This window comes from Mastigoproctus giganteus, chromosome 8, assembly GCF_048544385.1.
Source record: "Mastigoproctus giganteus isolate SK-2022 chromosome 8, ASM4854438v1, whole genome shotgun sequence".
Taxonomy (NCBI): domain Eukaryota; kingdom Metazoa; phylum Arthropoda; class Arachnida; order Uropygi; family Thelyphonidae; genus Mastigoproctus; species Mastigoproctus giganteus.
The window spans coordinates 119181174-119205001 of record NC_143582.1 but is presented as its reverse complement, the minus strand read 5'-3'; the positions used below and the strand labels follow the sequence as shown (position 1 = coordinate 119205001).

At 38.6% G+C, this 23828-nt stretch overlaps 1 protein-coding gene across 2 annotated transcripts in view; it reads left to right on the top strand.

Annotated features, from left to right (window-relative positions):
* Positions 1-23828, top strand: part of LOC150081783 (lachesin-like) — a 466088-nt gene that overhangs the window by 190249 nt on the left and 252011 nt on the right. For both annotated transcript variants that reach the window (XM_090379659.1, XM_090379658.1), the window contains exon 2: positions 1563-1607. In XM_090379659.1, coding sequence (XP_090235785.1) covers positions 1563-1607 — 45 coding nt within the window. The remainder of the gene's footprint in view (positions 1-1562; positions 1608-23828) is intronic.

Genomic DNA, 23828 nt, shown 5'->3' with positions numbered 1-23828 from the left:
GAATTCCGATCTTTTCGAATTTGACTCGGAGTCTTCAATTATTTCTCCAGCTGTAGATTGGTAAAGGAAAATAAGTTTCATTCCATTTTGAGGCTTTTTTCAGAACGTAAAAATAACTTGCAAATGAAATATTTGTGTCGTACACCATATTTTTTTAAACAGGGGCCAGCATCCTTCACCACTGTATGGACTACTTTAAAAATAAACAAGGTCACGAGATTGACTTAACACAATTTTTCCCAAGTGTACTTTTACTTTAAATAAATTTTTGTAGTTGTAGAAGTATTGTAATTTTTGTTATAAAACACCATCATATAAGTAGATACATAAACATTTGAAGAAAACTTAAAAACTAAATGAGACTAGTAATTAATGAGATTTCTAGCATAGGTGTTCTCCAGAAAGTTAGTTTTATATCTGTGCACCCGCGATCCCCTATTTGCTTATCCCTGTTTGAAATTGTGGCTCTGATTATTAATAATAATAATAATTATTTAGTTAGAAAGCAGTCTACTTTCACAACCCCACCCTCCAGACATGGCTGGGTATGAGATTTTGAAATTTGAACATTAAAAATATTCAGAGTTCTCTACATTTTTATGAATTTTATTATAATTATTTTAAGTGAAACGTGTTGACCACTTTAATAAAGATAAAAAGGGAAAATCGTTTCGGTGTTTAATTTGAGAAGAAGCTCCGAATGTTTTAATAATGCTGCGAAGGTTCGCCCCGATGTCTGAAATGGAATGGCATTCTCCGTACACCGTTGCATTCCGTACATCCTCCAAGATTGACAGGTATTCGAAATTCTAACCGTTCTGATGAAGCCACTGTATCGAAATGCCACTCAATACTAAGTGCTTGACAGAATAAAGAGACGAGTCTGTGAAACTTGACGGGGATTCGGATCGTTTAAGTGGCAGTTTTCTAAGCAGCTTTTGTTCTTCCAAAACTGTTTACAGAAACCATTTAATAGACTCCTGTAATCCTTGTATATGATATCCTTAAAGAAATGGGACATACAAATATATATATATATATATATATATATATATATATAGAGAGAGAGAGAGAGAGAGAGAGTGAGAGTACGCATGCTACCACACGGCAACTGCCATCCTTCGGTATTACTATGCTGGACGTTGATGATATGTATTATTATTAACATTTTTAATTTTTTTTACTGGTCTGTTGCATCGATTAAAATAAATGTGCTTAAAACAGAGGATTTTTTAAGCACATTTATTTTAATCGATGCAACAGACCAGTAAAAAAAATTAAAAATGTTAATAATAATACATATCATCAACGTCCAGCATAGTAATACCGAAGGATGGCAGTTGGACTCACTAGATTGTTGTTGTTGTTGTTACTTTTTCGGCTTTGTAAATCTAATTTAAATGTAAAATTGTTGGCTTTTACTCCACAGCCAAAAATATAAATATGTTCATCCATCTAGTTCCAGGAACCGATTACTAAATATAGTCCTTCATATTTTACGTTTTAGTAAATGTAGTTGCATTGCTGGAATTGAAATTGATTTGTCAATGATTCCTTTCCAGATGGTGTGGAGATTGTAGATGATGAAGAGTACACTCGCAAGCAAGGTAAGCACGGAGTTGAACTTAATCTTAATAATCATATCTACGGATATTATTCAAATATGTGAAATACGGTGTAGCCTTACACTGCAGGATGCGTCCGAAGTATTTTACGTTCAATAAAATTAAGATATATTTTGTTTATATATAGAAGGCCACGTTTTTGATTAAGATTTGTTTTCTTTACATTAAAAGTCTTCAGTAAAAATCGAGATGGACGTTCTCAAACTGACGATGGGCTGTTAATAAGTAGTTTCGATTCCAAATCTCTTTTCTTTGATTATAATTTCTGTTCTTCGTTAATTTTGCCAATATAATAAAGTTAATAAAGTTAACTTTATTAACAAAGTTTTTTATTAATAAAGTTTAATAAAATTTAAGTGTTTAATAGCCATTTTAAGTGTTTATAAGTTCAAAAAGAAAATACTGCTTCTCAATATTAAAAAAAAATGGTGGTTTTTAATAGTTAACTGCGGCTGGCAATGCATATAGAACAATTAAAGGCTGTAGACGAAGTAAAACTACAATCAAATCCTGGTCTGTTGAAATGAAACTGCCTGTGGTGTGTCCAGAAGATCTAATTTTTTGGAATTCATCGGGAACGAATCGGCTTTAAGTTTGAACGCATTAATGACACTTTGACACTAAGTTTGAACGCATTAGTGACTCTTCATCGCTATTGTAAGGTGAGTTATGATTTTTAAAATCTGGAAAATTGTTTCGGATGTCATTTGCTAAATAGAGTTTTTCTCAATACGGTAGAATCAGCGTAAGACTTACGTATAATTTCTCTAACACGTTTTTTAATTCATATAGGAGTAGTATTTAAAGGAACTGCGTCTGTTGCAAGAAACATCCGTGCGATACGCTTTAAACACAAACATTTCTTTCCGTGCCCTGGTCGAAGTCCATATTGGTACACAAGATGGCCGAGACTGGTTCCACTGTTTGCTGATATTCATGCGTCACTGGGAAAAGCGAAGCGAAACAGTGCCACCGAACTACATCTGTACTAAGTGAAAAAATCATAACGGACCACCTTAATGTTAAACAAAAACAGTACCTAAAAAATCGCTTTAGTTTTAACTAGAGGTGCCTGTTTAAAATAGATTTCGATGTAAACTCTTCGTGCTTAAATTACGCCGGCGATTTGGGTATTCCCGCCATTATGATGAACCGGAACTTGGAACTGCAAATCTGAACTCTTTATCTCCGTTGTTAATAAGGATCGCTATTTTAGCCAGTGTAAAGTGATGAATATTCATTTCTGCATCACTATACGTCTGTTAATATTCGTGACGTATATATTAGACGAACATTTCGGCAGTTTTGAGCATCCGCTGAGATTCCTAGTGCAGGATCGAATTGCGAATTGGAGGTTATTGTTTGATGCAGTATTAGTGCTGATGTAGAGGAGATACTCGCGTTAAATAGGCTACTGATGCCACATGAAGCGCGATCTTCGCTAACGTCCATAGTACTGTGAATTGCTTGTGCAGCAGATAATTCTAGACAGTTCTCTCTCTCTCTCTCTCTCTCTCTCTCTCGTCTGCACTGAAATTTACATTGGTATTCTACTTCCATTCTTCCCGAACTCACGATGGCTTCCAAAAATCCTCTCTTCATTTTCAACTTTGCATGATAATAACACGAAGTCTGATTCAATACTTTAAGAATACAGCCTCACTCGTGCTTCATTGGCTCCGAAAGTCATCGAGCTCCATAAACAACAGCTATACATATGTGCTGTGGAAGGACAATTTCAGTGTTAGAAAAAACTCACTTAACTTAGAGTTCTTCATAAATTAGACCTAGGAGTCACCTTTTCTTACAACTATTCTTTTCACTACCACATTCAAAATATAATCCTGCAGGTATACTGACAAAATGCAGCATGGTCTGATGATGGGTATCGGTAAGCTACCTGAAACGTCACCTTGATGTATAGTAGTTTAGGCGAATAGCTTAATAAACTATATTTTTAATTTCACGTGGTATAAGATCGGTATTAAATTCCCCCTTTTTATATTGATATTTATAGTTACATTTTTTTCCCTACCTGTTCCTCGTATTTGAGAAATGACTCTTTTTCTCCCCCTCCCCTTTTCTCTTTATGTTTTCCTTTAAATCAAATTTGAATTGAACAAAAAGATTTTAGGCTGTCCAGATGTTATACTGTTGACTTCCGGTTGCCCAGATACATATCCTTGTAATAATATTTGCAGATTTTAGGCCTATTTTTATAGTCACTACTTATCACTTTATCGTTTACTTTTATATATTCATTTATTTAAAGTTTAATTTATCAGTTTTAACTAGTAATATATCAATTTAAATATCAGTTTATCAACTTAAAGTACATTTAACTTATTGACTTACCATGCAGAAATTATTAATCATATACATTATGTAGATTAGGATTAGGGAGCTTTCGATAGCATTTTGTGCGAGTTCAGTTTTGAATAGGGTTCGATGAGTTGAGTTTCTTGAGGATTTAGTTATAAAGTTATTCGGTTACATCAGTTATAAAGTTATATAATCACTTCAAGTTATAAAGTTATTTAGTTACATCACGTTATGAAGTAAGGGATAAAGAGAAATAACAGGGAAACTGACCTGAAATAAGCTTGTATTTCTCAACATAATCACGCATAAAAAAACAAAAAAAACTACATATGCCCCGTCACTTCATTGAATTTTGGAAACCTGATGGGCGAAAATATAATGATTACTGTCGTAACCAGTGAAGTACCTCATTTTCATCCTCCACATTGTCAGGAAAACGTTTACCATCAAGCTGTTGCTTAAGTGGAACAAACAATTGGAAATTACTGAGGGCCTGGTCAGGGGTGTAAGGAGGATGACCAAGAAGTTTCCATTTCAAATCACTAAGGATCTTAGGAAAATGCAGTCATGAAACAGCAGCACACCACATCTCAATGGCACAGGCCGTTTGTTACGTATTGAGATCCTAAGTTCTTTCAGAAGTTCTCGGTATGATGCAGTATCGCGCTGCCTCCTGGAATTTTTGAAAATGCAGAAGAAAAACTGTAAGACAATCCCAGGATACAGTCATCATTTGCTTTCCTGAAGACGGCACAGGCCTAAACTTCTTTTCTGGGGACGAGTCAGGATACTTCCATTACGCCGATGCACTTTCGGATAAGGCTACGGAATTCTCCACTATCTATTGCTAAAAAACACATAATCTTGCTTGTTAATGGAGCATTATCTGTCTGGTGTATTGTCTTGATGCAAGATTACTCCTTTAGCCAATTTCCCCCGCCTCTTGAGCTTCAAATCCTTACAGAAACGTCTGAGTAGGTTAGAATGACATTCGGCATTGATAGTGACACCAGTTCCAGGAAATCAACCATAATCACTCCTGCAGCCCAGAAGACCGATGCCATGATTTTCCAGCCGACTTTTGCATTCGAAACTTTCTAGAGAAGATAGGGATGCTTTCACTGTTTCGATTGTTATTTTTTTTCAAGGTCGAAGTGATGCACCCATGTTTATTCCATAGTGACATACCGACCCCAACACTTTGCTTCATTAGCTTCATACTGTTGCGCAATCTCATGATTGTGCAGCATTTTGAAGTGGTCTTTAGAGAGATCACTTCGAAGAAAACTTCATTCCTAAAACATTCACCAAAATATCATGCCCTCGCTCATGCAAATATTGAACATTGCCTCAATGGCTTCAATGTTGTCCTGCCATCTTGCATGATTAGGTCATGAGTGGCATCTACATTTACAGTTGTCGACACGGTAAGGCCTCCTACTGCGGAGTGCACCTTCAGTGCCCTCCCGTCCACGCTTAAATTCTGCAACCTAGTTTTTGACCGTAGCTTATGAAGGACAAGATTCCCCTAATATTTGCTGAATATCTTCATGAATTTTTTTCAGCGACATTCCCTTTAAATTAAAGTACTTTATGACTGCACGGTGCTTGATTCTCTCAACAGTCGCCATCTTCATTCACCTTCAACAGTTCAAGGCCCTCTGTAAAGGGCAATATATTTACAAACCTGAAAATTTCTGTGAACACAAAAGAAGAGTCACAGCACAGATTGGCAACATTGTCTTTCACGAAAATCTTTGCGATCTATATTGGGCTCAAAAATTTTCAACCCTCCTCCCTTTCCTAATGATAAAATTCCTGGAAAATAATACAATTCCTAACTTAAGACTTATAAAATCAAGAGAGCTGCAACGTGTTATCAAAGAACTACTCTTTTCATCGTCGGCTGGATTTCTTTCGGCCTCTCTTGTTTATTTTAGTGATGAAATGGTGAAGGATTTCAACCATACATTGTTTCCACGATAATCGCTACATTTCATGGTAAAGCTTTTCAACAGTAATCCGCAGTTATTCGCAACTCAATATCTGCTACTTACTGGTGTCCATCGAAGAAGAGTAATCCTACTAGAAGTTATAAGCACAAAACATTGGCCAAAAGGTTTTAATTAAAGTTATAATGTATATATTCTTATTTCATATCCTTTGTTTTCGGAGCACTTTGCATTTAGTAAGGAATACCTATAACGTCGGAAGCATTTCAGAAAAGCTGATAACTATTTCGAATATTCGACACCGCACTTTACCATATTCATGTAATTCCAGACAGATGAAATCATTTTACGTTCCGTTGGCTTGTTCAGATTCTATAATTAATCCATGCAGTAAAATGTGCTATAATTATAATCTATTAATTTGGGTGAAGAATTTCTAGCACCGACCACTGGACTTTCTGTCCCATTGCCGCCTCCTCCATATGTGTGCCTGCATTGGGAACGTAAATAGAATACCAGATGAAGAGAATATTGGCATCACATCCCACTCACGTTAGTTTGAAATTTGCTTCTAAATAGAAAGATATTTTTGTATACGCACCTCATTATTATTCATGGATGGAAGATCAGCGCTTGTACAATGTCAGAACTTTCAACAGATAGCGATATAGTTCCGATGAACAGTTTTACAAGAAGGTGCCTTTATGTTTTATTCATTAAGGTAATGGTTACCGGAACTTCTCTTAATAACAAGCTCTCTCAAAGTGTTGAAAGAAATTGATATGCGGTACTTGCTTTGAACATGGAACACGCTGGAATTCCATGTATGCGTGTCTGTAGTCATTGATTTCAAGGCTGAAACGACCCTGTAATTCCCGAGATACTCTCTTAAATTAGATATTACTGGATGTTAATCAACACGCATATTTGAGTAAACATCGTCATTGGCACCTTCATTCTAGCCACTTTCCTGCTAGAAATAATTTCAACCTCAACCGCATTGAGTTATTTTAAGACATCATGTGAAAAATATTTCACATGATATATATTTCGTAAGAGGAATTTGGTGGTGGTGATTTATTTCTTCACCAGATTTCTGGAAAATGTTTCGCTGGCACATTTCACAGCCATCATTTCGATCTTCCCCAACTCCGTACTAATCTCCAATAACTACATCTATCCGATAGTCTTCTGCCATCAAACATGCTCCCATTAGTTCATTTCTTGGACGATGACTTCACAAAATTTGCCACAGACAAACTGTGTAGGCGTAAAATTCTCCAGGAAGTCTTCCCTGTCTAAACCTCATCTGCGACCCTCCGAACACTTCTAGGTTTATTTTTAAGGTTTTTTGTAAGTACCATATGTGTTGCTGTAACATACGTGCAAAATTCTTGTACCTTTTACCTGTCATGCTAAGCCAAGAATCTAGATGTAAGGCTCTCACATAACTAGATTTTTTAAATTTAATTTAATTAATTTTTAACGTTGTTTTTTGTTAAGTATTATATATTATTAAATATCTTGAATTTATTACTGTTTTCCTTTTGTTAAACCTATAGCTCCTTAAGCTGTGGTGGGTATTATTGCTATGCCGCCCCAGATGCGGGAACAATATTCCATGGCAGGGCGGATTTGAGATTTGTATAGAGTGGGCAGGTATTTAAAAGAAAAGTAACGCCGAGAGCGAAAGAGAAAACTTAATTTTTTAGATGCAGATGAAGCAGTATTTGTGATGTGCTCAAAAACTAGGTTTTCTCTTAGTTTTTGAGCTTAAAACTAATCTGGAAATTTCGTGTCATCGAAGATGAGCGTATGAGCAGTAGACTCTTTTTTGCGAGAAATAAGACAGGACTCAGTTTTATAAGGACTGAAATAAACTAAGTTTTCTTTGTCCCCTCCCCCCATTGGTGAATTCATGAAGAGGAATTTAAAGAATTGTTGGTGGATATTCGAGAAGATGAGGCCATTTGTAAGGCAAGGTTTCTGAAACTGGAAGGTGGATTATAGTGTGAAGCTATAGATAGGATTCCCGAGTCCGTGGAAGAAAGTCATTAATATACAAAAGGAAAAGAGAGAAAGAACTAAATATGGCTCAAATTGAATAATAAGAAGAATAGCTAGTTTGAAGCAGAATAAGTTTGATCGCGTTCTGTTTAGGTTGTTAATATTATCAGTTAGCTCTGTCCCATTCACCTAGGGTACCCCAATTAATTATTTTATGTGCTCCAATGATAAATTATGAGTTCGTGGGTAGCACAGTTGATAGAATCATTGTTGTCCCTACACCGGGTGGAAAAGACCGGAGTTCGAGTCCCGTGGATGACGTAAGGAATTCTGTGGGCCTTTTTCCACAGTGTAGTTGAGTTATAGTGGACATAGTGTTATTGTTATGCGGTTCCCGTGGTTTCCCACAAATCCGCGTTAAGTACTCTGTTAACATAGCAAAGCCAGTCAGTGTGGGTTGTGTGTGAGTAGTGTGTTGTTTGACTAGCCTCTTCGTTACTGGGAGGGAGGGAGGCGCGATCACCAGGAAGGTGCCTCCCAGCATCCGGCCACTGGCACGAGGAGCCGGACCAGGGAGTAAAAGACGCCTGACGGGCCGTCCACACTCCTGCAGGAGCGAGAGTGGGGAGGGCCAAGGAAAGGGCAGAGAAGAGACAGGAAAGTGGAAGACAGGGAAGATAGCGGGGGATGACAGAGCGTAGGCATCCCCCCAGGCGAAAAGGAGCAGGACGAGTGCTAGGTGCAGTTGTGGGAGTCCTGGAGAGGGACTGTGGGTAGGAAGAAGAGAACAGGTAAAGTTCAAATTAAAGAGTCCAGGATTTTCACAATGGAGAATCATGGAGCGGCGTCGGCAGGGCTGGCCTCAATTTTCAATTTCATGACTGGAAGTTTCCTGTGCTGGGTATCAGTTGCTGTGTGGAGGAGGTTATCCAGGAGTAGTGTTCGGGAGTTGCAGGTGATGCTAGCGACGACGAAAGACCTCGTTGGCATAAGTGGTTAGTGCACGGAAAGCATCGTTAGATTTTATTAACTTTGTTTCTGGCCGAAGTGATGTAGTGTGTAGTGTAGAGGTCTAGGAGTAGTTGGATTCTTAGGACTAAGTATACGTTGCATGAGTGCATCGTAGTTGAGTTAGTCGGTCTCAGGCGAGGGTCATGTTTTTTCCTCCCGGAAACTCGGGTTTTCGTCCAACAAACAGAAAATCAACCACAGAACATAGGCAATTTACAGGCAGTATACATAGTGTGCATAGTGTTAGGGTCAGGTGCCACCTGTGGTTTCCCACATCTGCGCTTCAGACAGTATATACGGAGCAATATGGCCATACATTTCTGTTGATGGTGCTGATGCACCAAAAACTCTTCTAGAACAACAACAACAATAGCACAAGAAAAGCGCCGTTTAATATGTGGTGCACAAAAAAGTAAGCCGCATGCTGAGGGAAAAATGCAGATACGTTGTAAGGAAAGCACTTGAGAGACCAAAAGAACATCACAGAATTACGTTTACTGAGATTAGTTAAAAGCGAAAAAAAAATCAATTTTTTTGAACAGTCTTAAAAATAGTGTTTTAGTTTATTGTGTTACCATAATTAATGTATTGGAATGAATGAAAATGTAAGCGGACTCAACCTGTTACTGTCCAATAACTAATAATAAAATTGATTAAAGACGGCGTTTCTGAATGCGCTACCAAACTGTACAGCATCAGGCCAACTCTGGAGAACTGTGGTACGGATAATACAAAATAGCTGCATTTATTATCAGAGTAACATTACATTTTATTGTAGAAAAAGAACGCAGTATCCCGAAATGATTGTAGCAAATTAAACTGGTTAGTCTAGAGATCGTTTCTTGTGTTGCTAAGAAAATTTCTCAAGTGTGTCAGAACCAGTTGAACGAAGGATAAGGGACCCATGTGACTTCGTATGAAATTATTCGAAAAGGTGCAAAATAGATAAATGACTTTAACTCCGGTAGAGAAAATGCAAGGTGCCCTGAAACTGATGCGCTCCATGTTTTCCAGCATTCAGAGGGTTTGTGCTTAACCATAACGTGGCACAATTAATGGTGTGTATTATGCAGGGTTGTTACGTAATAATTCCGACCCGCACTTCGCTGGAAGCAGCCTGTACTGCTGGAACTTGGCATATTTTACTTTAAGAAGAATGCTGCACTCCATTATCAACAGGATTTCCAATATTTGTTTCAAAAATGAAGTTGAGACGTGCTGGCTCGACTCAACTCCTTCTCTGCCCTGTCCCTATGTCATTGCTTTTGTTTCGCTCTGGTGAAGGAGGCACTTAGGGGCACCAGTGTGTATCTTTGGATGCCATCCATATGGCTGTCAGAGGATCATTAGGTTGCTTGAACACTGTCAATTACAGTGGTGCGATTGATCGTCTGCCTCACCAGTGGGAGAAGTGCCGTCGTTAGTAGTAATTAAGTTCAGCAGGAGGTGCGAGTAGAAGCAGGCTGTTGTAACATATTCTTCTTATTGGATGCTTCAGTCTGTATTGTATGCTGATCATAATTACAAAGAACTTATGAAATGACGCTTAAACACACACACACAACCCTACCAAGAGAACGAATGTATTTAGATTATAGGAGCTTCTCTTGTTTAAAATTATTTTGTGAGGGTGATTCATTATCAGTTGGGAAAGCAGGATTTTTTTTTGTAGTTCAGCATGAGATGAATATGGAGAAAGATAAAAATCTCGCGCATCGTTGCCCAGAGTGTTGCTATTTACACTAAATGTGTCTACCCCACGCTCAAGTGTAATTTGCTGCCGGGGGGGGGGGGTTGAATCAAGATAGATATTCATTATTTCTAAATGGCGTTTATTTACCAATTCGGAATTAGGATCGCTCACTACAAGAATTATTGCTAAATGGTCTGAAGCATTAATTTTATTTTTCTTTATTATTGTTAAATTCGGCGTACGTTGTTTCAGCTTCGCCACAAACTAATTCTGGCCTTCAGATTAGTTTGGAAAAAAAAAAGAAAAAAAGAAAAAAAAGAAAGGTCGGATTGCTTTTATTGCCCGCTGCAATTAAAATTAAACGACGAGTCCGGTGAGCTGGACGTGTGGCATGTACGCGGAAAAGGCACACTTGATTAAACGTATTTGTTGATTTATTTAACTTGTTTTTCTGTAGTTTGAGTAAATAACGGAAAGAAGGAACGTACAAGTTAGATTTAGCGGTGTTTATCGGTTTCAGATGTACTTAGAACAGTGCGTTCTGTGGACTTGGAACTGTTACAAATATTGATGATATTCTTATGGAGACCATTTGAATCCTTTAATTACTATAATTATTTAGAATAAGCAGTTAAAAGAAAAAGCAATTTCGGTTTTGCTTAAACACCTGCAGTGACCAAAAATTGCTCTCGATTTACGAATAGTTCTTTCAGTTCATTTTAACACTCGCTGTGGTTAAGAAAGAGAAATGGCCCCAATACTAGGAGACGTCACTTCTTACACACATCTACCGTCAGGATTGTTCCATTTATGACCACTGTGTCTCCTATCTTTTAGTAAGTCTTTGATCCGACGAAGGACCTTACAACTAATCCCACTTTGCTCCATTTATATAACAGCATTTCATGAGGAACCGTATCAAAAGATTCACTGAGGTCATGGTAAATAATGTCAAAGTTGTTTCTTGCATCTAAATGTTTTATGATTTCGTCATAATAATTAACGATATTGGTAAACCAGACTTCCCTAACACGAACCTATGCGCTGAGATCCATTAATGATGCCAATCCTATCGAGATGGTCTGCATACGATGCAGACCATCTCAATAGATTAATCATCCACGCCTCAACCAGACACTCCATGATAAATATTTAAAAAAAAATTATTCGTATTATTGCGGCAGACTCCAAAGCTCGGTCCGATTATCTGGTTGTTGTTGTCTGCAATGTTCTACCCGATCTGTTTGCCTTTGCGAGGTTTTCATCAGCTAGTTATGAGATCATACCGCAGAAAGTTGAGTGACGGAAATCATTTCTAGTATGACATGTTAACTTGTATGTAATTTTGGTTTATGTATGTATTATTTTGGTCAGTGCGGTGCCTAAAGTGGCTCTCTCTCAATACCGTATTTTTCTGTCTAGGAACAAAATTCTGCTGAGGCTAGTCCTGCGAATGGTGTGGTTTTTTGTGAGTAGTGTTGTTAACGTTCTTAGGTTGGAGACTAGTCGCTTTGCTGCCAGGAATCAGCGATTGCTTAGGAGGGACTACTTGGTACCCATCCCTGCCGCGAGGAGGCCGGCCAGTATGTACTACTCTGAGGAGGCGGCGTACTATCTGGTCTAGACCCTGCCTGGCAACAAACTGATCAAGCTATTGTGAAGCGATTACTCTCCAGAAATGGCAGCTGTGAAGTATAACATTCACCATTTTGATGCGAACTGCAGTATGCTTGTTGCCATATTGACGACCTAAGCCGGCCCCCTTCGGGGCTCGCCACTTTCTTTCCACTCGGCGACGGTCCCCTGTCCCCCACTCGCCACCCCTCCCCTATTTTTCCCCTCTGGTGGGGCATGGGCATGCCCCACTGAGTTTCCCTCCATTATTGATCCCATTTCTTCCTAACTTTTCCCCCCTAGTCTTCAGTCTTCCACCTCTCTACCTGCAACTTAGTGAACACCACACCACACCACACGTCAAAATTTAGCCCAAAATCAAATGTTTCGCCAACTACTCACTGTCCCCCGCAAGCGAACATAATCTGCGCGCGTATAACAAATATTTTTTTTGTTAGGTCCTAGCCACTGAAATCTCAGGAAATTAGGTAGCAGGACCTGCCAGAGTGAACTTAGACCATTGGGTATCTGGTCTGCCCCCACGGGGCGAAATTAGGGCAACGTGGGGCCTCAGCAGAGGTCTGGCGGCTAAATGGCCAGAGGAACAACGGTACAAAACACCACACTTAAACGCTATCCACACACTTTACAGCGTACTGTGTCACCTGACAATGTAAACTACGCCGAGACGGGGAAACCCCTGGAGCCGTTTGATACACTTTACTATCTGGTGGAAGCGAGGACGGGAGGGAGAGAAAGTGAGAGGGTGGGAGAAGAAAGAGTCGAAGGACAGAGAAGTTAGAAGGCAAAGGTAGTATAAGGTGACCAACTTGGCGAGGAAGAGTGGCTGATAACTGAAAGAAAGTAATCAGTTTTTTTTTTTATTTCTTATTTTTTAGTTCCCCAGGACAGCTGGTGCTGGTTCTATAGTTCTAAGTAGCCCCTCAGTCAAAAACTGGTTTAGCAGATGGTAGTTCATTTGTTTTAACGTCAAAAAACAAAGATGATATCGGTTCTCCATAATTAATGCCCAAAAGTAGGAAAATTTTATAGGCCAGTCTCGTTGCATAGCTTCTGTTCCTAGTTAACTGAAAATAACAGCACGACAGACCAATAAATGTTCAAGCAGCCACAACAACAAAGTCTGTCAAAGAGAGGTATAGCGATTTTTCATATATTTTCGCTGATTTATGATTGCTGGTATTTGCACCACTCCTGATTAGAAAACAAAGCTGAAGTTTTTCTGTCTCCAAGGAGATGATGATGTTCTCTTTCTGGTGAGTTCATCCCGACAATCCATCTCGTTAATCTAGAAATATATCCTTCCCAATGGGAGCATGAAAAAAACCTGGCAACACGGTCAAATACTATTTCCCCCATCAAAAAAAAAAAAAAAAAAAAACATTAAAAAACGTTCCTACATCTTAACATTAACGAAGGTTTTCGATCGTTTAATTCATTTTTGCCTTCCAGTTCGTCGTAACTTTCTATCTTCGCAAGCTTCTGTTTGAATAGTATTTCATCCTCATGTTCTTATGCTTAATAAACATTTTTTTTTGCTAAACGCTTTAACATTTACCGATGCCGATTTATCGGCAGTTTTTTTCTCTATCCATCTCCGCTAGATCTCTTTTTAAGTCTGTTTTTATGATCTTCCATTACTACAATATCGAAGTCTTTTGAGGCCAGCTTCAAAGGAACGCTAAGTTTTTGTCAGATGGACTTTTAGCTTTGAGCGCTGAAAAAAATTCGTGTTTTTATATAAAACACAAAATCAAAGGAAAATACTCACGAATGCCCTCCCGTTTGGGGCACACTGGTTCACTAATTCCATCCTATGGTGTGAGTTTGATATGTGTAGATAGAATGTACCGTTTATAGATTGGTAATCATTTCTATTTATTTGCTTGAACAGAATTGTTTTTAATTTTCTTCCTTCGATTATTCTAATGGAGATTTCTTTTAAATTCGCTTCATATACGGTTCCTTACCCACGGTTTCTGAGCGCCCAATAAGTGAATGATAAACAACGAATTAGACAGTTAAAGTCAGTTACGGAGCTGTTACCTTGAGACTCGTTTAATGTTACGATAGAGTCCTCGCGGGTAGCAGCGGTTATGACATCCTCCCCACACCGGGTGGTAAAGGGCCCAGGGTTCAAATCCCGTCAGTGATGTGTGGAACTTTTATGGTTTTTTTTTTAATTTCATGACTGAGTTAGTCGGTCTTGTGTGTGCATCTCAGGCAAGCCCCCCCCCGCCGGAAAGTCGGGTTTTTTGTCTAGAAAATCAGGCAAATCGACCAGAGAACATACGCAGTATGTGGATATATTTCACATAGGTAAGAAGTAATAACAATCTGTTTATGTTATGATATAAGTAATTATAACGTTTTTCTTGCAATGTACGCAGGCGACGAGACAAGCTCAGGGTTTACTAGCAATGATCAAGAGGACTTTTGCCAGTAGGGAAAAAATGGTATTATTTATCTTTATAAAAAAAACGATGGCAAGGTCTCGTCTGAAACGTGTATTCAGATCAGATTATTCGCAAAAAAAAAAAAAAAAAAAAAATTAACTTCTAGATGGGTTTCAAAGAACGGCACCTAGATTTGATTTGGAATGTTAAGGGTTTTCCATATGAGCAATGCATGAGAAGATGGCTGCAGAACCTGGAAACTAGACACCTCAGGGGCTGTCACTGCTATCCGATCACAGCAGTGTTTAAGGTCCTTAAAGGAATAAGCAAAATGAGTGAGATTAATTTCGCAAGACAAAGAGACCACATATAAAATTTTGTGAAGGGATAGAAGATTAAATGCGATGAAGTTCGCCTTCGGGCAACGTGTTATTGATCACTGGAATAAGTTGCCCGTCCATCAAGGTAGTTGAAGTAGAGAGTCTGACAAGGTTCGAGGCGGAATTGGATCGTTACTTTTTAGAAAGAGTTAAATTATAATTGACTTAATTAATTAGTTATGATTTTTGACTAATGCTAAAGCTTGCTGCTTTGCATCATTTGACCTAGCAAGGAAAACAAACTTCTTCTAGTTTAGAAATATGGTTTCCACATCCAAAAAAGTTGCAGTCCTTCAGAAATAAACTGAAGAAAAATCGCAATCCTACTGCGAAATAAAATGAAGACCACTGGATCCACCAAACATTTCATTTTACCAAATATACAAGTAGAAACTTCTCAGGTACTGTAGATTCAGGCACGAAATATAACGCCGTGATATCATCCAATAAATTTTGTTTAATTTAATATAAAAACATCTTAAATAAAATGTCCTTTTTATTCTTCGGCACGCGACCACATAAGTCAGAGAAGTTTACAACTAATTATGTTGATGAAAAATACGATACAATGATTACAGTATTCACTTTGACTCGCCAGTTATATGGAACCCAATGTAGTTACCAGGAGGGGAGTAATTTTCAATGGTCCGGTGCTCGATTACATTACATATGGCTCGACTGCATTTAGAAATTTGGATTCCTATTGAAGTTCATAGAATTAAAAAGAAAACTAATACTAATCGAACAAATAACCAGAACTTAACGACTGTTTCTCATGTGTGTTAAACAAAATTGCAATCGCAGGGCCAAGAATATACAGCAGAAGAAATTGGAATTACAGCAAGAACGATATCATAGCCGTAGGAACTGTTGTTTAATGGCACGAGGGCTGCTAAGGCCATATTGTGCCTGTAGGAATTGTAACTAATAAATCACACTTGGAAGTAGAGGAAATCAAAAGAGCTTTTCTGCCATACGTTGGCTTTATATCACAGCTGCTATTTTCTCATATTAAAAGGATTCCGCGGTTTTACATGCATGAGCTGGGAGCCTTTTGAATGTGAATTCCCCTCTGGAAGTTTTCTGTTTCCCCTTCCCTTTCAGAACTGCGAATAAATTTCGGTTGCCCAATTTCTCTTAAGGTAAATTTTGTATCGCTCTCCTCATATGAGTAAGTTCGAACAAATTAGATATTTATGGATTGCCATGCTCTAAACCTCTGAAGTTGATGACTAGTTTTCTTGCCAGTGCTGTATAAGAAGGACATTAATCCCCCGAAGGACCACATGGCACAACTATCCGATGAAGAAGTTCTTGTGGCAGCGGTCACGCTTCGTATCAACCCTTGTCTGAATCTCCGTCTCAGATATGAATAAACTATGTATGCAAATATTTAAAATAAGAAGTATTGCTCCAATGATTCCATGAACATTCCTTTCTTTATGATACGTTTAGGAATCATTTTATTAATGGAAGGCTTTAACCGCACAGAAAACAAGTTGTAGCCTAATTCAGGCAACGTGACCAGTAGTCTTTAAGTGATATTTAAAAGCTCACTTGACGAATTTTCCACCTTAGAAACGTTAAATGTTAAATATTCTGGTAAAATAGATCCGTTACGCAGCTGTGCCTTTTACGGATTGAATTACTTTGCTGAAAGGTGCTGTTCTCAAAGGTTGCACGTTAACGATCTCTACCAATTGTTTTCTCTGGAGCATTTATGGACACAATGCAATGGGCTTTTTTCACTCCGTGGCTGAGTTAGTCGATCTCAGGCGTAGATAGCAAGGTTTTTTAATTAGTCCAGCAAAACAGAGTACACGCGCAATTAACAGACATAAGACACACAGCACGCAGATGAATTTAATTATTCGGGTGGCGTAAAAATAATTTTTTTATCCTAGTAACCCCAAACCATCGCAGAGCTCGTCGAAACTGTTCCCATATATTTATGTTCCCTGATGAGTCCCGTTTTAGCCTACAAACAGATTCTAGACGTTATTTCGTCTGGAGATAATGAGGAATGTCGTACCATCCCTCCAACATCAGAGTAAGGATCGCTTACGGTGGAGTCGGTGTTATCTTGTGTGGCGAAATAATGATTAACGGCTGCACCCCTCTTCATGTTTTTGATTGGGGAACGAAAACTGCGCAGAGGTACCGAGAACAGATCCTCTAACCCCATGTGCGACTTTTTAGAGGTAGTTTAACCCAGATTTTCTTTTCATGTATGACAACGCCACTGCACATAGGATTAAAGTGGTAAGGATTGCCGTGGTTAGCACGATCGCCAGACTTAAATCCGATCGGACATGTGTGGGACGACCTTGTACATCACATTGCAAGCCGACACCCAACTCCTCGGTCACTTGATGAACTAAGGTCTGCGCTGGTGGAAGAATGGCATTTGTTGCCACAGAACCTTATAGACACTCATATCGAGTATGATTCAGCGCTGTCAGGAACGTTTAGCCGTTTGAGGAGATCATATGCCTTATGTGACCATATGACCATGTGACCATATTTTCAAGCATCTTATATTGAGTTCCGCAATATGACACCACCATACCAAATTTTGTCCCGCTTCATCGCAAGCTGCACGCATTTACACCAGGTTTTCTACGTGTTCTGTTAATTTTGTCGAGCAGTGTAATATTTATACTAGCGATAAAAATATTTACTGTCACAGTAGGACGTTTTACCCAAGATTATCAGTAGAGGCATGAGAAAAACTCGCTTTTTTTCGGGAGTAAAATACATTGCTACCCTCATCCTACGAAGCCGACGAACTGGACCACAGTGTGAGAAACTTATCAAAGCCCCTCTTGTTCGTTGATGTAAGGCGCATCAGCGACTTAGGCGATATTGTCCAGTATACAAGTATATATTGTCTGTAAATTTCATATGTTCTGTGGTTCGTTTCCTGTTTTGCCTATTCTACCAACTGTACTACCACGAGGACAATTATTCGCATTATTGATAGGATTGGAAACTTTTTTTTTCACATGGAGTGCTGCTGGCACGTCAGCGTTGTCTCTAAATAAAGTTTTTAATAGAACTGTGCAGATTTAAAAGAAGAGGACTTAAAGATAGGGTGGCATTATTGTGTATACCATTAGCGAAGACCGGGAAGCCAATTTACCATTGGACAAGAAATAATTTTTCCAATCTTGAGTTTTCCAAGGCGAACTTTGGATATATTAGTAACTTGTTTATGATGCGAAATTTAGTTTTAAGCAGAAAATGATGTAGAGATTTGAACGCGTCATTCTTGATTTGTCAGCCTTAGTCGATTTTTTTTTAAATCCATGGTTTAGTTCTACAGAAATGATTTCAGTGATGCAATTGAAGTAACTGTCAGTGTCAGAAGATTTTCAATAAAGAAACAAAGGAAAATGATGCACATGATCTCATTTGAAAATGTTATAATTCCTTAAATAACAGACTGATAATGGCTATGAAAGAGTGCCTCCATGGCAAAAGCCTCACCAAGGGGTATCTAGAGAACTACTAATATTAAATGCGCAATTTAAGGATTGCGAAGGGTTCTGAAGGGTGGTTAGGAAGGAAAATGTGGAGAGTTTTCAGGGAATGGTCAGAATCGATTCGTATTCTAGTAAGTGAATGAATAATTTATGAGGTTCAGCATTATTAAAAGATGAAAATTGGATGGATTTCTGCATCTGTTACAAGAAAATCAGAAAATGATTCCCTTGTTACAGAAAATAGACTAGTTACATCAAAGGAAATCAAAACGTTCTGAGTGATTTGTACAGCCGAAAGAGTGATGAAGACAAGAAATGAATTTGATAGAATGAAGTAAAATAATATTGACTCAAAGAAGGCCAAAAATTCCAGATTCTGGGTTAGCATGCCTCTGACAATAGAGCAGGTACAAAAGCCGCTTTCGAACCGAATAAATGGATATTTTGGGAATTGGAGATATTCGTAAGTAATAGTTGAACTGATCAGCATTTTCTTTTTCGTGTACAGGGTTATATTAATGACTTTTTTCAGACTTAGAATTTCCCTAAAAAGATAAATTCATCCGGCCGTGCATTAATCGTAATTTTGCAGAAAAGAAATTTTTTTTTTGGGTATCATCATTTGGCAGAAGTTTTCCTGTATAGTAATGGTCTTAGATTCATCTTATCCCGTGGTTACATATATGTAAGTGATATCCTAACAGTGAGTCAAGGACAGGCAAAGAGCAAACGTAGAAAAAACCGTACAGCGTAAGATACGAGAAGCGGGGAAAAAAAAGCAATACAAATACCATTAACCGATTATGGACATAATACAAAACAGATTCCATTAAGCAATTATAGACATACGTGCACGGCAACGTTCAGACAGAGCGGAAACATTGGGATTGTACTTTGCCTGAGTGAGCAATTCAGCCACATAATTTCCCTGTGAGGAATGTTGGCAACTAATTACGAGAGGGTATCAAAAAGTTCATACACTTACCTAGAAATAATAGCCCTGGAAAGTTGAAACTTCACAGGAACTTTAATCCTTTCTCTGTACTCTCCATGTATAGTAACACATTTCTCTCATCTATGGATCAATTGTTTAATCCTTTGATCATAGAAGTCCGCACTTTCTGTCTGAAACCACGATTTCACTGCATTGATGACTTCTTGAGACGAATCAAAACGGCGACCACGCAATGGTTTCTTCATTTCTCGAAACAAGAATTCTGACAATGCTAGGTCAGGAGAATAGGGTGGGTGCTGCAATAGTTTGAAGCCGCACTGGGCAATAAAGTTGGCGACGGCAACGGCGTGTGAGCCGGTGTATTGTTTGACAGAAGACAGACACCTTTGGTTAACATTCCACGCATTTTCATCTTCAAAGCATCGCGTAGCTTTTTCAAAAGATTTCTATAGTATTCTACAGTAAGTATGGAACCACGAGGTAGGTAATCTGTCAGGATAACCCATTTTCTGTCCCAAAACAAGGACAACATCACCTTCTTCGCAGATGGAGTGGTCTTTGCCTTTTTTTGGGAGGTGGGAAGGATGTGTGCTTCCACTGCTTTTCACATTGTCTTCAGTTTTCAGATCATACTGGTACACCCAAGATTTGTCATTTGTCACCAACCGATCAAAAAAGTTCTCAACACCCGCATTACACAAATCCAACATGTCGACATATGGACATGTGTTTTTGTAATGGTCGGCACCTGGAACGTCAGTTCTTCTCCGCCTCGTATCTCTGTGAAGAACAGTACCACTGTACAATTGCCAGAAATGAGTAATGTATGTTTGCGTATATTATGTGTATGTTCTGTTGTTGTGTTTGGCCACTTGGCTACCCAGAAGCATCAGTCACCTGGGCCGATGATTCTGGGTACTCGTCCACACCACGGGAAGGTGGGCCAGATTCCTCTAGTGTCCCACTCCAGAGGATGGGAAAAAATAAGTTCATTATATAGAACATTATACTTCATATTCGTAGCAGTATAACTAATTCTTCTTGTGAAAACATCAGATGCAAACTGCTGAAGAGCAACATAAGAAATCTTGTTCCCACCAGCAAAGTTTCATGCCCATGAGAGAGTGTAGAAACTGATGAACGACGAACATCTCTCAAGTCATTATATAGAGCCGACCGGGCTAGCCGAGTGGGTAAAGTACCTGCCCGGCAACCCAAAGGTCGCGGGTTCGATTCTCGCCTCGGGCTTGGATCAAAGTACTGCAAAAACCTTGGGAGGTGCAATATGGCCACAGAAGCCGATGCGCCAACAACTACCAAATCAAAAAAAAAAATCATTATATAGCGGACAGTGAAATAAAATGTAGCTCCAATTTTCATTTTCTCGCATTGACAAGCTTCCGCCCTAGAAAGACCAAAACGACATAGTTTTTCGTTAAGAGATTCATATCCCTTTAAGAGGAAGGATGTATATAAGTCTAAACAGAACCAAACAGGTTTCTGCTTTACACAAAAGGTCACCTCAGGGAAAAAAGTCCTAGTAACAGATCCGACAGATGGCGTATCCCAGCGGGTCTGTCACAGATTTTTCATTTCATTCCACAAACGATTACGTTCTTGCTTAACATCTGAATGAATATTCAGAACCAAACCCATAAATTCAGTTGATAGTTGGTTTTTTAATCTATAACAAAGACCACTGTAAGCTACATGAAGGTCCAATGGCAATACACCTGCAAGAACCTGCAGTGCAGAAGTTGAAACAGTACCACAAGCTCTTAACATACATAATAATATTGTACGTTGCATAGTAGCCAACTTCAATCGAAATTTAACAGTCCTAACCCTGTGAAACCATACACCTGCAGCGTAAGTGGCCATAGGAAGGAATACGGCGTTATAATAGATTCTCATGGTACATCTAGAAAGTCCCCAGTCTGAACGAGAAATTTTTACAATAGCACCAGTGAATCTTCTGATCTCTCTTGTTACATTATTTAAATGAGTCAAAATTAAGCTTTGAGTCTATTGTAATCCCAAGTAATTTAGTTTCAGACACGAGTGGAATCCTGTTATTATTTATCTTCACTAAAGGGGTCGGTGAGGTTTAAATGTGATCAAAAGATAATCATTTTAGTCTTAGATGAATTTATTATCCACTGTCAATTGAAATAAATTTTGTAAAACATCATTGGCATTACTTTCGATAGCAGATCTAAATGAACCATGAATTAAGATAGTAAGATCGTCAGCATAAGCGATGATTTTAGTACTACTGAAACAACGGAAAATCCAATCTTGTAACACCGTATTTCATATAAGAGGCCCCAAGATAACAGGTGGTATAGTTGCTGAGAGTATCCAGCTGATCGCAACCATTGAAGAGCACTCTGCAACCATAGAGGGTCAAATGCGTCCTAGAAATCAATAAAGTAGCTAACGTGTACTTTGATGTTGAACTCTGAATGCTGCGAACAAATTAAACAAGTGCGTCTTCACAGGACTTTCCTACACAGAACCCATATTGATTAGAGGACACCATATTTTTCGACTGAAGAAGGTCAGTAACACGGAGAGTCAATAGACGCTCTAGCACCTTCCCAAGATTTGGCAAAAGTGCAATAGGCCTATAAGATATAGGATTTAATGCTGGTTTATCTGGTTTTTTAATCAGTTTTAAAAGTGCAATTTCACATATCAGGAAAGAGACCTTCTTGGAGACGTTTGTTAAAAAGCAAAAGCAGCACTTGTGGACGCAATTTGAAAAATCGAAAAATAAATGTATTTTAAAATGGGTCTATCCCTGGACATTTCTTAATATTAATATTTTTAGCAACAGAGGGTAACTCGTCAATGGTAAATTCTTCTGTCTGGATATTGGTGATATAAAGCGAATTTGGAACTCGAATATTTGAATGTACAATAGAATCAGTAGTTGGATCATCCACCGGGAATAGTCTGTCAAGAATAACATTGAATGTGTTCATCCAATCAGTAGTCTCCAAGAAATATTCCTTCATAAATCTAACAGTTGGCGAGAACATTGCATTCGACATTTCTTCTGCAAAGGCGTCAGCAATCTTGGAACCCATCATGCGGAGACCTTAGACATGCGTAGATGGTCGTGTAAAATGCTGTGGATAGACCCATAACTAATTCCCACTGCATTTGTGATGAAATGAATTGTCACACGTCTGTCACTCAGCACCAGCTGCCCAACCTTTGCAACTGTCTGTGGATGTTGATGGACTTCCTTCTCTTGGCTCATCAAAGACACTTGTACGACGGCACTGGAACTCTCGTTTCCATTTTTTTTACAGCGTGATAGGATGGACAATTCTGCCCATACACAGCTTTCAATTCTTCGTCAATTTCCTGAGCTTTCTTGCCCTACAAATGCAGTAACTTGATCATTGCTCGATACTAAACTTTGTCAACCATAGCGTCCTTCCTGAGATTTCGGGCTCCACCTCTGGTGTACGATCATTTACTGGAATGAAATTTCACATGTTAGTTATTGAATATGTAGACAACTTATATTTAAAACGGCGTCTACATACTGCTGTTTTTTCTAGTTCAGGGTACGAACTTTTTGATACTCCCTCGGAGAATTTATACATTGATATGCATGGATTACAACAGTGTATATATAAAGTGCTGGCTTTTAACACTTTTAAAAGCACTTTCGTTGGATGAAAGAAATTACTTCCAGCTGGAGTGTGGCGGGGATGCAGATTAATAAGTTTTTCTTATAATTATTTATTTATGCATCACCTCAATGTGCTTGTTAATAAAACCTTTTGAAAAATGGGGATTTATAAAACATTATGCTAATTCGTTTTATAATCTAAGAGTCTTTCGCGCTTTCCTATATAATATATACGAAGATGTTGTTGTTATTTGGTTTTTAGGAGCATTAGCAATCAAGGCCATATTGCTCCGGGGATATGCGGTGGTCATTGCTGCTGCTGCCCAACTGTCTGCGGAGGCGCCTATATACGAAGCGTTCTTATTAACCTCTTTGTGGTTTGCACGTTCACTTTGGACCATTCAGAGTGCAGATTTTGTACAGTCTACGTCCGTTTCCTTTGAAGTTTCTGGACACTTAAATCCATTGTTCCATTTTCGCCAAGGCAATTACTGTGTCATCAGTACATCCTATGGTCGGTTTTTCTGTTGTGAAGAGGGGGCATTCAACCTTCCCTTCAGACTAACTAACTCGAATACCGTGTGAAAATCTCATTAAAAGTTGTTCCAGTCTGGGCAGGAATCAAACTCATAGGGTGAATGTGATAGGCATAGCCTGGTGTAAGACCTTACCAGGTAATTTCTACGAGGGTGAAATACAATGCATCGATCCTAATGCT